The 15,251-nt window shown below is 41.7% G+C and overlaps 1 protein-coding gene across 1 annotated transcript in view; it reads right to left on the bottom strand.

Moving 5' to 3' along the window:
* Positions 1-250: 250 nt before the first annotated feature.
* Positions 251-15,251, bottom strand: part of LOC141140662 (MAL-like protein) — a 50,835-nt gene continuing 35,834 nt past the window's right edge. Inside the window, exons 3-4 of the mRNA XM_073628062.1 lie at positions 7,967-8,131; positions 251-3,665 (exon numbers count right to left, since the gene is read on the bottom strand). Coding sequence (XP_073484163.1) covers positions 3,603-3,665; positions 7,967-8,131 — 228 coding nt within the window. The 3' untranslated portion in view covers positions 251-3,602. The remainder of the gene's footprint in view (positions 3,666-7,966; positions 8,132-15,251) is intronic.

A 15,251-nucleotide genomic window follows, 5' to 3' on the forward strand; every position in this document is an offset into this window, starting at 1 on the left:
TTTAGATTGTAAGCTCTAGCGAGCAGGGCCCTCTGATCCTCTTGTACCAAATTGCAATGTCTGCCTTCATTTTTTTAAGCGCTGCGCAAACTGTTGGCTCTATATATATCCTGTATAATAATAATAAAAATAATTGATATTTAAGCATTTCTCTAGAATTTCCAAACTCATTATATACTCCTGGAGTAAAAATCTAATAACATGTTATTATTTACAATTTTAAGGTTTTAACATGCACAACAGACACAGATTTAGCCGTTGTGATATATAACGTCTTTATAAATTAATCCAAGTTTCATAAACAAACAAAAATATTGCTTTTTGACAAACAGAAGTGCAACTTTAAAATATAAAAAAAAAACTGTAGACTCTATTGGCTGTAATGCCAGGCTGCAAGTGGGGATGGGGAAGTAAATGGGAGTGAGGGGGTGCACAGGACAGAGTGCATTATACTTTGGGGATGGGGAGGTGACCTGCAAGTGGGGATGGGGAAGTAAATGGGAGTGAGGGAGTGCGCAGGACAGAGTGCATTATCCTTTGGGGATGGGGAGGTGACCTGCAAGTGGGGATGGGGAAGTAAATGGGAGTGAGGCAGGGGCACAGGACAGAGTGCATTATAATTTGGGGATGGGGAGGTGACCTGCAAGTGTGGATGGGGAAGTAAATGGGAGTGAGGGAGTGCACAGGGCAGAGAACTGGATGGTCTTGGGAGGCTGTTATTTTACACAGTGCTAATAACTGCTACCTTGCTGGGAGGGGAAACACATCACATCCAGGCAGACACAAATTTGATGAAGGAGTTCCTCTTCTGGGGTTTACAGGGCATTGTTCCAGAACTCCCAGGCAGCGGGCAGATAGAGGGAGCCTGCGTCTGTACTGGAGATTTTTGTCAACTAAAATAAGACTAAATCTAAAACAATTCAGATGACTAAATTATGAATAAAACTAAAATGGCATTTTAGTCAAAAGACTATGACTAAAACAAAATCAAAATTTGATGTCAAAATTAACAGGGCTGTCACCAAGGCATATAGAGAAGGTGAATCACATCAAATGGACAAGGAAAGCGTAATAAACTGAAGTCTTTCAATACACTTTAAGCCTGAATCTTTTTGTGACATGTTTGATAAAGGCACTCCAATGTCAGCTTTCGGTGTTCTTTTTATTGTAAACAGCCATTCAAAACATAGCATTTCTGTGTCATACAAACAGTTTTGCTCACAGTATACAGGTACAGTTTTTAGAATTTTTATGTACATCAGTAAAAATAACTGACTAGTTTGAAAGGTGTCATGGCAGAATTCATTAATCACTGGATATATTTCATTTTCAGGCAAGAGCACAGAACAATACAAGAGCTGCTTGTGACCTTTCTGAGCTGCTTTGAGCTGTTTCTGCATTCCTATTGACTTGTATTGGAAAAAAAAAGCAGACTCAAGCAATGCTGGTGAATGGCCTTCTTGGGTCAGAGACTGTCTTTCTACTGAAGCCAGGCATAACATTTCACTGCAGCCTTATTATCTTTTGACCTTATTAAAACAGGGTTGGCTGTTTATCATTATGCCAAGGCTGCTTTTTCTTTCCCAAACTGTCATTGAGATGCAAAGACTGTGTAAAATAATCACTTGACACAAATACCCAGTTATGAACTATACTGGTGAGGTGACCATGTCATTTGGTGCTTTGGCATTCCTGTCCAACAAATCCTGAGACCACCCAACAAATTAATATTAAAATTAACTAATATTAAAATGTATATATTTCTAAAGCCGCGTACACACGAGCAGAATGCCCGACAGAAAAAGTCCGACGGAAGTTTTTCATCGTCTATTCCGATTGTGTGTGTGTGCCTCATCAGACTTTTTTTTCCGAAAATTCTGACGGACCTAGAAATAGAACATGTTCTAAATATTTCCGACGGAACCAATTCCTATCGGGAGAACCACTTGTCTGTATGCTGTTCTGACAGACCAAAAACGATGCATGCTCTGAAGCAAGTACGAGACGGAAGCTATTGGCTACTGGCTATTGAACTTCCTTTTTCTAGTCCCGTCATACGTGCTGTACGTCACCTCGTTCTGGACGGTCAGACTTTGGTCGGACTTTGGTTTGACCGTGTGTAGGCAAGACCGCTTGAATGGAATTCCGTCTGAGTTCTGTCGGAGAAACCTTCAGAGTTTATTCCGACGGCAAAACCGGTCGTGTGTACGCGGCATAACAATGATAAAACATGTCTTCAGTCTTAAAATGGTAATAGCCTCCATGTTCTCAGTGGTTTCAGCAGGACCTGAAAACTATGACCTCTCAGAGTTCAGTACTTTTTGGGATATACTATACCTTCACTGCACCATATATTGTTATACATAAATGGGCTAATGCATGAAAAATTGAGCTATGAGAACATGTTGCTTAAAGCAATCAAAAGATAATTCTATAGTCTAGGCCATGTTTATCATTAGGCACAGTAGGCCTTTAGGCAACAAAGGAAAAGAGGCAGTTTTTTTTCCTATGCAGTCATCTAATATAAATAATGTATACACAGTAACAATATTCTATGTCGGGCTAGGACCAGTAAATCAAGATATTGTTTTGTGTAAAAGATGTGATGCTAATAGAGGAGTATTACTTTGGGCACTAAAGGTTGATTGCCTACAGGCTATAATGATAGATATCCAGCCCAGGGTGCAATGAAATTGCATTCTACTAAAAAAAAAAAAAAAAAAATCCCCTTTGACAAGAAAAATAACTGATCTTTTTTTCATTACTTATTTACAATTATTACATCAACAAGTCAAATTTCCAACTATAAAAATGAAAGTAATTTAAAATAACACTTAATATTTTAAAGTACTTTTTTGGAATTATTTCAACCAAACAGTTCTGGCAGCTCTGATTTTAAGCAAAAGAGGAACTGGAGCAAAGAGGTATGAGTTTAGGTATAACTGTTTAAAAAAATAACAAAAGATAAACAATTGCAAATAGTTTTGATGGTAGGGTGGTCTGTTTCTGATGTTGAATTGCCTCTAAAAATCTGAATTCTTTAAGGCAACACTTTCCAGCTAATTGACTAAAAACGAATGTAGGAATGGTTCGCAAACTCTGGGCATAGTTTTACTCAATAAGCCAAAGAAATAGAAAGATTATTTAAGTATGTAAAAATAAATATATTAAAATGAAAGCATAATACAGTGAAAAGTGCTCATAGTAAAGAGGCATGATTTATATTAATACTATTTGTGTATCCTTACTGCTATAAATGTGTAGTAGCATTGTAATGGATCTGTCATAGTACGGTTTGAAACATGTATCATCCAAGCTCATGGATTGGGAGGTATTTGCTTTGGTTGGCTTGCCTTAACAAACAAACCTCCCCATTCATTGCTAATAGTAATAAAATCATTTTCAAATGTACTAAGAATAAGAACAGATCTCATTTATAATAAACAATAGAAAAATATACAAAAAAAAATGTCCAGAATGTTGGGGATATTGTTATAGTTGTTATGACTGATATTGAAGTTTTGTCACATTTGCAGAACTGGTTGTCATCCCATATGATCTTTATATTCACAGACTGATCTGCTTCACTTTTCCGAGGACTTTCAGCGGACGTAAGACTGGAAGCTGTGCAGCATATAAATTAGTGATGTCAAGAAAGCAAAGAACTAGAATAAAGAAGAAAACATGGGAATAAACCATCAAATGTATAATCAACAATTATGATAAATTTGTCTATCCAGTTGCATTTTCTCTAAAAGTCCCACCACGAGCTGCTGGTACTCATGCAGGATACTGCCCCCCAACCCCCCTACCCACCCCCCCCAGGCATGTGTTAAATGCTTGCTTGGCTAGAAGGTATAGATATAAGGTGAAATATTTATCATATTCCTCAAGCTTCCTCATCTCCTGAAGCTGCATCACTTTGCTGCCAGGCCCATTGCAGCTCTCTGACTTCATAATTGCTGGTCCTGCATTGTACAGGTGGAAGGCGAGGGCCCTCACAACATTTTGGAGCACAGGACAGTGGAGAAAAGAGACAGCTGCCAGGGAATGAAGAATAAGGTATTATTTCTCCCCCCAGCCAAGCAAGGATTTAACCATAACATTCATAACTCAGAAGAAGTGACATTTTGCAGATATTGAAGACTTACTTTACCTCTCTTTACCTATAGGACTGGATTCCTCCATAGTCAAAATAGGTCATGGCCTAGACTGGCGAGGTTTTAGTGGAATAAAGCCACCCATACATCATCTTGCCATCAGTAATACATAATTGTGTATTTTAAAAGGTTCCAAACTGCACCAGTCACTGTGTCCTCATTCAAGAAAGTTTGTGTGTTTTTGTTGATAGAGAAGCGTTGTTACAGTTCACTCACTTTGGGCTAATGCACCTAGAACCAAATTGCTAGCGGAAAAGGATGACAGTTTGCTCTTTTGATTTTTCAGTTCTTGGTGTACTGATATGGAGTGGGCATACTTTGTCACCCCTTTTACCCCTGCCTTGGCATGCCTTGTGAGGCTGCAACATCCAGTCTTGTTTTAGTGTGACCCAAGGCCAGCTAGATGAGTGAAGTAGAAAAAGGGATGACAGAAGACAGTTGGTCTAGGGGGAAGGAAGTGTAAAGGTGGTCCAGCTCCCACAGTGTTTGCTTTTCAATCAACACCTCCCTATTGGAAAGAATTTCCCTCCACCCCCTCCTTCTATCCTGGAAATCAGATACCCAGTTGCTGCGCCTTCCAGCCTGTAATTATTAAATTAATTATTATAAGTAACTGTGGGCAAATAACAATGTTCTAATGTATACAATATGCACACTGGTCAAACCCTTACAATATAAGCAGCTTGTCTGGCAAGGGGAGACCACTGCATTCCACTCAACTAGGCAGCTGTATGACTGTAATGGATATTATAACCCAGACCTGAAGGCACACTGTGAAACAAAGATAGGTCAAATTTATGATATGAAATTTCACATACTGTATATGTGTCCATAAACTGCTTTCTCAATGGCCTCCATAGCAGAGCTATCCATCATATTATTCTGGGATGTTACAATTGTTAACTGAGTCATGCTGAATTTTCCCATGCAATGATGGAGCCTCCAAAGATCCTAGGTAAGCTAACAATCTGAAATTTTCATAGATGTGCCCCCCAATTGGCAGTGATCACATCCTAGGTCTCAGGCACCAAACACTGCATTTAGCAGAGCGGTGCCTACAGTATTCTTCCTCTTCTTGGAAAAGGGGCAATTTTCAAAGAATATCAGACTGTCATGGATGATGTGAGCCAGCAGCTTTGGTCTAGTCCAGCAACCATAGATTAAATTACATTTTAAATACAGATTTATTATAAGTATGCATATCATTTCCACAAGGTCTAGGGTAAATTATTCATAAGAGGTACACAGAACTATTGATTATCTCACCACATCCCAGTATCTTTCCAACATTTCTACTCTATCGTTACCTTACTCAAACTTGGAAATATTTTGCCTACTTACCCTGTTTCCCCGAAAATAAGACCTAGCGTGATTGTCGGTGATGGCTGCAATATAAGCCCTACCCCCCAAATAAGCCCTACCCTGTTTCCCCGAAAATAAGCCCTACCATGAAAATAAGACCTACAAGGACTTTAACTAGGGCTTATTTGAGGGGTAAGGCTTATATTGCAGCCATCACCGACAATCACGCTAGGTCTTATTTTCGGGGAAACAGGGTAGTTGTAAAAGTGTCACGGGCAAATGTCTCTCATGTCATGTCTCTCATGTTTCATATGCTAATGCCCCATACACACGATAGGATTTTCCAACAACAAAACCGTGGATTTTTTTTCCAAAGGATGTTGGCTTAAACTTGTCTTGCATACACACGGTCACACAAATGTTGGCCCAAAATTCCAAACGTTGGAACGTGGTGACGTACAAGACGTACGACGAGCTAAGAAAAAGGAAGTTCAATAGCCATGGCGGCTCCTTCTGCTTGATTCCGAGCATGCATGAACTTTTGTGCGAAGGACTTGTGTACACACGATCGGAAATTCCGACAACAAGTTTTGTTAGCAGAACATTTGAGAACCCGCTCTCAAACATTTGTGGGCGGAAATTCCGACAGCAAATGTTCAATGGAGCATACACACGGTCGGACTTTCCGACAACAAGCTCACATCCAACATTTGTTGTCGTAAAATCCGATCGTGTGTACGGGGCATTACAGTACTTTTTTATTTTAAATTGTTTGCACAAGCCACCTACATTCTCAAGTGGGCAAGTTAATATTTTTCCTGTAACATCTCTGGTGAATGGGCAGATTGCCTTCACTGATATGCCCTGTACACACGATCGGACATTGAATGGACATTCCGACAACAAAATCCATCAGACTTTTTCCGACGGATGTTGGCTCAATCTTGTCTTGCATACACACGGTCACACAAAGTTGTTGGAAAATCCGATCGTTCTGAACGCCGTGACGTAAAACACATACGTCGGGACTATAAACAGGGGAAATAGCCAATAGCTTTCGTCTCTTAATTTATTCTGAGCATGCATGGCACTTTGTGCGTCTGATTTGTCTACACACGATCGGAATTTAACCACTTCACTACCCGGCCATTGTCAAATGAAGTCCACAGATGGGATCTCCCATCCTGGGTGGACGTCATATGATGGCCTGGGCTTCCCGGCCGTCTAGGGGGCGCACGCGCGCGCCGCGTTCCTCAGGGCCCGGTGCGTGTGCCCAGCGATGTCCGCCGGGCACCCGCGATTGCCCGTTAACCGGGCCGGACCGTGAATCTGTGTGTGTAAACACACAGATCCACGTCCTGTCAGTTGAGAGGAGACCGATCTGTGTTCCCAGTACAGAGGAACATTGATCGGTCTCCTCCCCTTGTACGTCCCTGCCCCCTACAGTTAGAATCACTCCCTTAGGAAACATAATTAACCCCTTGTGTCCCCCTAGTGGTTAACCCCTTCCCTGCCTGTGACATTTATACAGTAGTCAATGCAATTTTATAGCATTGATCGCTGTATAAATGTGAATGGTCCCAAAAATGTTTTAAAAGTGTCTGATGTGTCCGCCATAATGTCGCAGTCACGAAAAAAAATCACGATCGCTGCTATTACTAGTAAAAAAAATAAATAATTTTTTTTTTTTTTTTAAATGCCATAAATCTATCCCGTATTTTGTAGACGCTATAATTTTTGTGCAAACCAATCAATATACGCTTATTGCGATTTTTTTTTTTACCAAAAATATGTAGAAGAATACATATCGGCCGAAACTGAGGAAAAAATGTGTTTTTAAAAAAAAAATTGGGATATTTATTATAGCAAAAAGTAAAAAATATTGTGTTTTTTTTCAAAATTGTCGCTCTTCTTTTGTTTATAGCGCAAAAAATAAAAAACGCAGAGGTGATCAAATACCACCAAAAGAAAGCTCTATTTGTGGGGAAAAAAGGACGTCAATTTTGTTTGGGTACAACGTCGCACGACCACGCAATTGTCATTTAAAGTGCGACAGCGCTGAAAACTAAAAATTGGTCTGGGAAGGAAGGAGGTGAAAATGCCCTGTATTGAACCGGTTAAAGGATCGGATTTTGTTGTCGGAAAATTTTATATCCTGCTCTCAAACTTTGTGTGTTGGAAATTCCGACGGAAAAAGTCCGATGGAGCCCACACACGATCAAAATTTCAAACAACACAATCCGATCTCACTTTCTCCATCGTAAAATCCGACTGTGTGTACAGGGAATTATAGTGGTTCATCTGTGTGAATACAGATGTAGTCAAGCTGACCAGTATAATATAGACCAGTTCTGACCTTGCTAGTTGTCTTCTTTTAGGGCTATACATCCTGAAATAGAAGGCACACTCCCTAATGTCCCACAATTACTTCAGTAGTGTATTTGGTAACAGCACCAATAAAAAAATAGACAAAACTAAAATAGAAGCAAATCAGTGTTACTTACTGTGGCTGCCGCATCCAAGTGGTATAATACACGAAAGCACTGATTAATTCCGAAGATATTAGGGAGAGCTACAGCTATAGTGTAATCACACAATATTGTGGCATAAGCTTGCAGCACAGCAGCACTCAAGTAAAATATTGCTGTAATTCCAGTGTATATAACATCCTAATGAGAAAAACATAAATATTAGGGTTAACAGCAGTTAGATTAACACAATTAAAACAAGAATGCATATGCATGATTTCAGAAATTCATAACTTGTCACACATTAACAGAATATAAACAAAGACTTATAGTATAAGTGTAATGGGACAGAATAGTACAAACCACCACCTGGACATGTGGTACCTACCTACACCAGCCAGCATGCATTTGTTTCATCTCCCAGAGTGCCCAAAACTCAGAATTACCAGTTATGCCAGCAATGACCTCCAACTAATAGGCTGACTTTTAGGCCCACCTTCTCCTGTCTTCAGTGTCAATTAGACCACCCACCATAATCTGCAGCTAGGTGTGAGGCATAGGGGGTAAAGGGAGTGAGTCAAAGTGCCAAAAAGTTGACTGCTGTTTACAACTCAGCTGGGCAGATGAGACACTTTCAGGTCTTTCAGCTTATGAAGGGCACTTCACACATTAGTGTGGATATCCTTCTCATACATTTTAAAAATTGGTTAGGTGGTAGAAATGTTAAGCTCCTAAAATTGAATCCTTGCAGAGTGTTAGTGTTAGTTTAGAAACTGCTGGTGTGGAAACAGGAAGTGGAGGGGACTGGGATGTGACATGCTAGAACAGGGGGAGGGGCCTGACGGTGGCGTGGTGGAGGAGGGCAGAGGTTTGAATGGCGATGGCGGCAGGGACGGCGCGGGGTGAGAGCCCATGTTTGTTCCGCAAATCTTCCGCCTCGGTACAGCGGGAGGAGTCGCTCCAGAAGAGGAAGCCAGGGATTGTGAAACCGGCCACAAACATCACCGGAGCGGGGCTATGTGAAAGCTCCTGGTTCGACCAGAGGAGCACACAGCCCGCTGATACGTCCTCCCTGCACCCAGCTCCCTGGCTCTGCTCTCTGCTCGGGATCTCCCCTCTACAGCCGTGTATGGAAAAAGACCCATAGGTTCACTTTTTATAGCAGCCCCCACCACAAAGTAAGTGATCCGATCGATCTCGGAGGACCCCTGTATTCCAGGCTACCCCTTGAAAATGTATCTGCACCCCCCGGTGACTGTGAGACATGACCGGGTTCGCAGCTTGGTCTCCTCTTGAAATCTGCTGGCTCCAGGTAGGATCAGCTGATGCTGAGTTCTATTCATATTGCGCTGGACTCTTTTTATTTCTCTCTGTGTTTCTTTATATCCATCATGCAAAAGAAGAAGTACTGAGGTACTGCGGAATTGTATTGTGGTTCTGTGGTGAGAGTAGCGCGCTTGTCTAAAGGATTTGAGGATTTTTTTTTTCTTCCTTTTTCTTACCTCACGTTACCTAAGTTAGACAGTTTGCGGAGAAGTGAAATGGTCAAAGCATATATGTACCGCAGGATCTCCAAAGGCATGCACTGAGTCTCACTTAAAATACCTGGACTGTAGCCAGCTTTGTGAAGTGGGGAAGAGCACATGGTGAGGAGGCTAAGTGGGGCGAAGGAGTTACAGGGAGAGATTAAGAGCAAGCTAGATGCAAGGAAGTGTAATAGAGCTGGGTGGCGAAGAACATGAAAGGTCGCTCCCAAAAAGCGGCAGAATCTAAAAAGCCCAGAGAAAGTTTGAACTCAAGCTCCATTCAAAAATATTTAAAAGAAGTGCAACTAAAAAGCCCGGTCATGGATAATAGGCAACAGAGCGTGAAAGATAAGAAGAAAGATCCAGCTAAGAACAAAGGAGCCCGAGGGGGGACCCCCAGAGGGGAGATTCCCCCAGAAGCGGATTTAGACCTCAGCATGGAGACAGATACAGATGCACTCCCAACAAAAATGGAGATGCAGGCCATGTTTTCCAAACTAGAGAACTCAATTAAAGCAGAGATTCTCAATGTAAGGTCAGATCTGGGTCACCTCTTGAAGCGAGTAGAAGTAGTTGAGGAGGCATCAGAACAACAGGCGCTTGAGATTACAGCTTTTAAAAATTAAGTTAAAAAGCTACAGTCAGATCAGCGGGAGATGCTTTACAAATTGGAGGAACAGGAAAATCAAAATAGGCGGCAAAACTTAAGGATTAGATCTATTCCAGAACAGAGAGGAGAGGATTTGTTCTTCAAGATGAAAGAAATTTTCAACCCACTCCTGGGAAGAAGTTTAGATGAAGAATTAAAAATCGATCGAGTCCACAGGATAAGAAAACCCCCAAGTGTGAGGGAGGACGTACCCAGGGATATTATAGTTAAGTTTCATCAATATGAGCACAAGGCAAAGATCTGGAGCAAATTGAGAGGAGTCCAACCTGTGAAATTCAAATATTCTCCGATCTTTCGGCCAGTACCCTGTCCAGGAGACGTCAATTAAGACCATTATTGGACTCACTAAGGGGGGTAATTTAAAGTATCACAGGATCCATGCCTTCTGTGCTGACAGAGCAACAGTCTGCCTTGTTTACATAGGCAGATCGCCATTCTGCCTGTGTACAGAACAATCAGCGGGTGCTGGTGGACATCGGGTCTGCGGAACCCACTGATTAGCTTCCGATGTGTAAAATCACAGCGAGTGAGCCACCGCTGGCACGAGTGGAGCTTCTCTAACCCAGGGATACATCTGAATACCATCACTATCTGCCTATACTTATGATCTGGGATTGACGAGTTTTGGCGGTCCCTGTCTTGTATGCTGACCACCCTGAGGGTTCTTCCTGGTATCCATTCGTTTGGCCCTTCATTGGATAAAGGCCCTGGCCGGGTATAGGTCGCAAGCTCTTACGGTTTGCCGTCTGGTAAGCGAGCATTTTGTGTGTTCAGCACTGGTGGTGCGGTGGAGGATGAAATCAACCTATTGAATTACATTCACAGTTCGGTTAAATTGTTTGAGCACTGTTTATTCATGAAGATGGACTTTTAATTTAACCAATAATCACCCTTTCACTTATTGCACACTGTTTAATTATATTGTTTTGTACTATATAATCTCAGTAGTTCTAGCGCTGCTACTTCCTGGTTTATTTATTTATTGTTGTGTGTATCTCAATTCTAGCAGCAGCTTTTTAGATTTTTTTGATTTCTTTATTATATGTAATTAGTTTTTTAGTTTTACTCACAGAGCGATATTTCTGTTTAATTATGCTAACTTAAAGTATAGCTGGGGTTTCTCATTAGCTTTGCATGTGATGAAAGAGGGTAGGAACTTCAGATTGAATCATGTGGAGGACTTACAGGACTTCTGTAGGAATTTAAATATTTCAGTGAACCTATAATCAAAGGGAATGCTTAGGAAGTGGGGTGGGAGAATTAGGGAATAATTAATGGGTGGAGGGAATAGATAAATAATAAAAAAAAAAAAGTTTAAAGGCTGTAGGGGGGGGGAGTAAACGGGTGGGGGGGGAGATGAGGGAAAGGTATTGGGACCTCCGTGTTCTTCTTCCCCCCCCACCCTACTGGAGGGGGGGGGGCCACTGCTGTCCATTGTGGGAGCCTCACCCCACTGCACGGGGGGACGCAGGTTGAGATGGTGGCAACCTCGATGCTGCGACCCTGGGATCAGGTATTGGCAAGAGGGGGAGGGGGGGGGGGCGAGTGGGGGATCTGGAGGTGGAAGGGGGAGGGAGAGGAGGAGGAGAGGGGTGGGAGTTTCCGCAGATTCTTTTCAAGCAGAGGGCCAGGAGGATGTGCATGAGTCTGAAATAAGGTGTGTCTTAAAAATCGGGTCTGATGGAAATTAACTGCTTAACATATAATGTAAAAGGGCTAAATTCTCCCGGTAAGAGGCTCAAAGTGCTTAAAGAGTTGCAGCACTATGGAGCGGATATCGTTTTTTTGCAGGAGACCCACTTGGTGTTGGAGGAGGGCATTAAGCTATACTAAAGGAATTTCCCAAGTTGGATCTACTGCGATTCCCCCATTAAACGGGCGAAGGGAGTGGTAATCGGTTTCTCGAAACAGATCAAATATGCATTGATAGAAAGGAGAGCGGACCTGGAAGGCCGTTTCCTATTTTTAAAGGTTAAATTGGGGGAAAGGATATTCACTCTTGCCAATGTCTATTATCCGAATAGAGACCCGATCAAATACCTCTCCCAGACCCTGAATAGATTGATGGAATTTAAGGAGGGGGAAGTGATATTAGTGGGAGATTTTAATTTTTGCCTAGATCTGGCCTTGGATAGGTCATCTAGTGCACGGGAGGTAAGTAAAAACCTTTTAACGAGCATAGGGCGTAAGTTGCATGACTGCCAAATGATAGATGTATGGAGGGTACAGCATACGAAGGTGAGGGATTATACATTCTTCTCTCCTGTGCACGGGACCTATTCAAGGCTGGATTACTTGATGGTGGATCATAGTTTATTGGACTCTGTAGGGGAGTCGAAGATAGAGATCATGACACTGTCAGATCATGCCCCTGTCATGATGAAGGTGAAAATAAAAGGGCTTCAAAGGTTTCCGTATACTTGGCGTCTGAATGAAAAATTAATTGGGGATGATAAGATAGCCGGAAAAATCCAACAGGAAATAGATGCGTTTTTCTTGATTAATGACACCGGAGAGATCTCGGGGGCAGTCCTATGGGAGGCCTTCAAGGCATATATAAGGGGGGTTTTAATTTCCATTGGAGTGAGTGAGAAGAAAGAGAGAACTAGAAGTAAAGGGGGCCTTATCGTTGAAATTCATAAACTAGAACAACTACATAAAGCCTCTAAGGGATATGACAGGCCCCTGCTACAGCAATTGCTAATTAAAAGAGAAAAATTAAAAGACTTATTGGAGAATGAGTCAACTAGGATTATGAATAAACATCTAAGAGGTAGCTATAGGGGGGGAAACAAGGTGGGTAAACACTTGGCATCAATTTTGAGGAAAAAAAGGGATGTGAATTTCATAGATTAGATTCAAAATAAAAAAGGTGAAATGAGGCATACATCCTAAGAGATAGGAGAAGAATTCAGGCAGTATTTTTCATCCCTCTACTCTGTCAGGCAGAGGGAAAATAGTGGCGGGAATAAGGAGGAGAGGGTGAGAGATTTCCTGAAAGGGGCGGGGCTTCCTACTTTGTCTGAAAACGACATAATAGAACTAGAGAGACCTATAACTGAAGAAGAGATATGCCTAGCTCTGAAATCATCTCCTCCGGGCAAAAGCCCTGGACTGGATGGCTTCACAACTAGCTTTTACAAAAGATTTAAAGACTCCTTGGTTCCAAGGCTCTGCCAGGTTTGGAATGAGCTGGGGAGGCAAGGAGAATTGTGTAAGGGAGCGTTAACGGCATCAGTGACTCTAATCCTTAAAGAGGGCAAAGACCGCACCCTATGCTCTAGTTATAGGCCGATTGCGCTTTTAAACGCAGACATCAAACTATATGCCAAGGTGTTGGCGCTTCAGCTTAAGGAAAAAATGTCCTACTTGGTCCACCCGGACCAAGTGGGATTTATTCCAGAAAGAGAAGGAAGAGATAATGGGGTGCGGTCTATTCTCATATCTCAGGCTATCAAATCAAGCGGATCCCCATGTCTATTTCTGTCAATAGATGCCGAGAAGGCATTCGATAGAGTAGACTGGGGATTTATGTTTAAAACGCTTGAAGCCATGGGAGTTGGACCTACAATGCTAAAATGGATTAAAGTCTTATATAACAATCCCACAGCATTTGTGAAGGCTAATAATTTAGCCTCAGCTCAGTTCGTAATGGAAAACGGGACTAGGCAAGGATGTCCGCTGTCCCCTCTTTTATTCGTTTTGACTTTAGAGCCCTTATTGGCCACGATCCGAAAAAATCTGGACATTAGTGGCTGCATAGTGGGAAAGGAGGAGCACAAATTGGCTGCTTTTGCCGATGATGTTCTTTTCTTCATCACGAAACCCAGGATCTCGATCCCCAATTTTCTGTCTACACTGAAGAAGTACAGAAAGCTGTCAAATTATAAAATCAACTTTGATAAATCGGAAGCTCTAAAGATAAATGTTGATAGGCAGGAAGTAGCAGGACTTAGAGAGGTGCTTCATTCCCCTTGGAGGGAAAATATTAATTACATGGGGGTTAAGTTAACAGGATCTCTTAGGAGGATTTACCTGCTGAATTGTATCCCATTATTAGATAAAATTAGATCAGAAATAAAAAGAATATCGCACCGCCCGATCTCATGGATCGGGCGAATTAACACAGTTAAAATGGTGCTGGCCCCAAAGGTGTTCTATAAGATGCAGATGCTCCCAATTCCCTTACCTCAAACATACTTTAGAACGTTAACAGGTTTAATAAGTAGCTTTGTATAGAATAATAAGAAACCTAGGATAGCGTACACGGTGTTGAGTAGAGAGAAAGCACAGGGGGGGTTGGCTATCCCAGACTTTAAAAAATATTATAAAGCGATTGTTTTATCACGGGCGATAGATTGGGCAAAAGGAAGTACTAATAAAAGATGGGTTGATTTGGAAATGGGTTTAAGTAATGCACGGTTAAATCACTTGTTTTGGAATCCTCCTCATCATAGGAATCTAGGTCCAGATACACATGATATAACTCACCACACATTTAAAATTTGGGACCAGATCCATCTTAATAGCAAATGGGAGTATAATTCACCCTTTATTTTTTTAAAAGATAACACGTATTTTCCCCCAGGGATGGTGGAAGTGGGAGGAAATTGGATTTTGAATAGTGAAGCACAATTAAAAGATATCACTAATAAAGGAAAAATTTGCACATTTCAGGAACTATTAACACAAAGGGATTTAATGAAGGTAAATGGTTGGCGGTATGGTCAGCTCTCGCATTTTGTCAGAAGCATTCCTGGGCCTTTGAGAGAGGAAGAAGATTACAGACCGATAGAGAAGTTATTTTGTAGGGAAATAGCAAGGAGGAATGTTTCTGCATTATATAAAATTTTGTCAAGTAGAGGGGGGCTGGAAGTACCGCCATTCATTAAAAAATGGGAAGATGAATTGGGAGTAGTATGCAATAAAAGTTCGGTGGGGAGCATCCTGGGGGCAACACATAGTTCGGCAGTTGACATGAAAATGATTGAGACAAATTAGAAGTGCCTGGTCAGGTGGTATGCGACTCCTATTAAAAACAGCAAAATCCAATCTGACAAATCTCCTAACTGTTGGAGAGGATGTATTGCCCCGGGAATGATGGGGCATCTTTGGGGGGGTTGCC

The sequence above is a fragment of the Aquarana catesbeiana genome, linkage group LG04, assembly GCF_042186555.1.
Source record: "Aquarana catesbeiana isolate 2022-GZ linkage group LG04, ASM4218655v1, whole genome shotgun sequence".
NCBI lineage: Eukaryota > Metazoa > Chordata > Amphibia > Anura > Ranidae > Aquarana > Aquarana catesbeiana.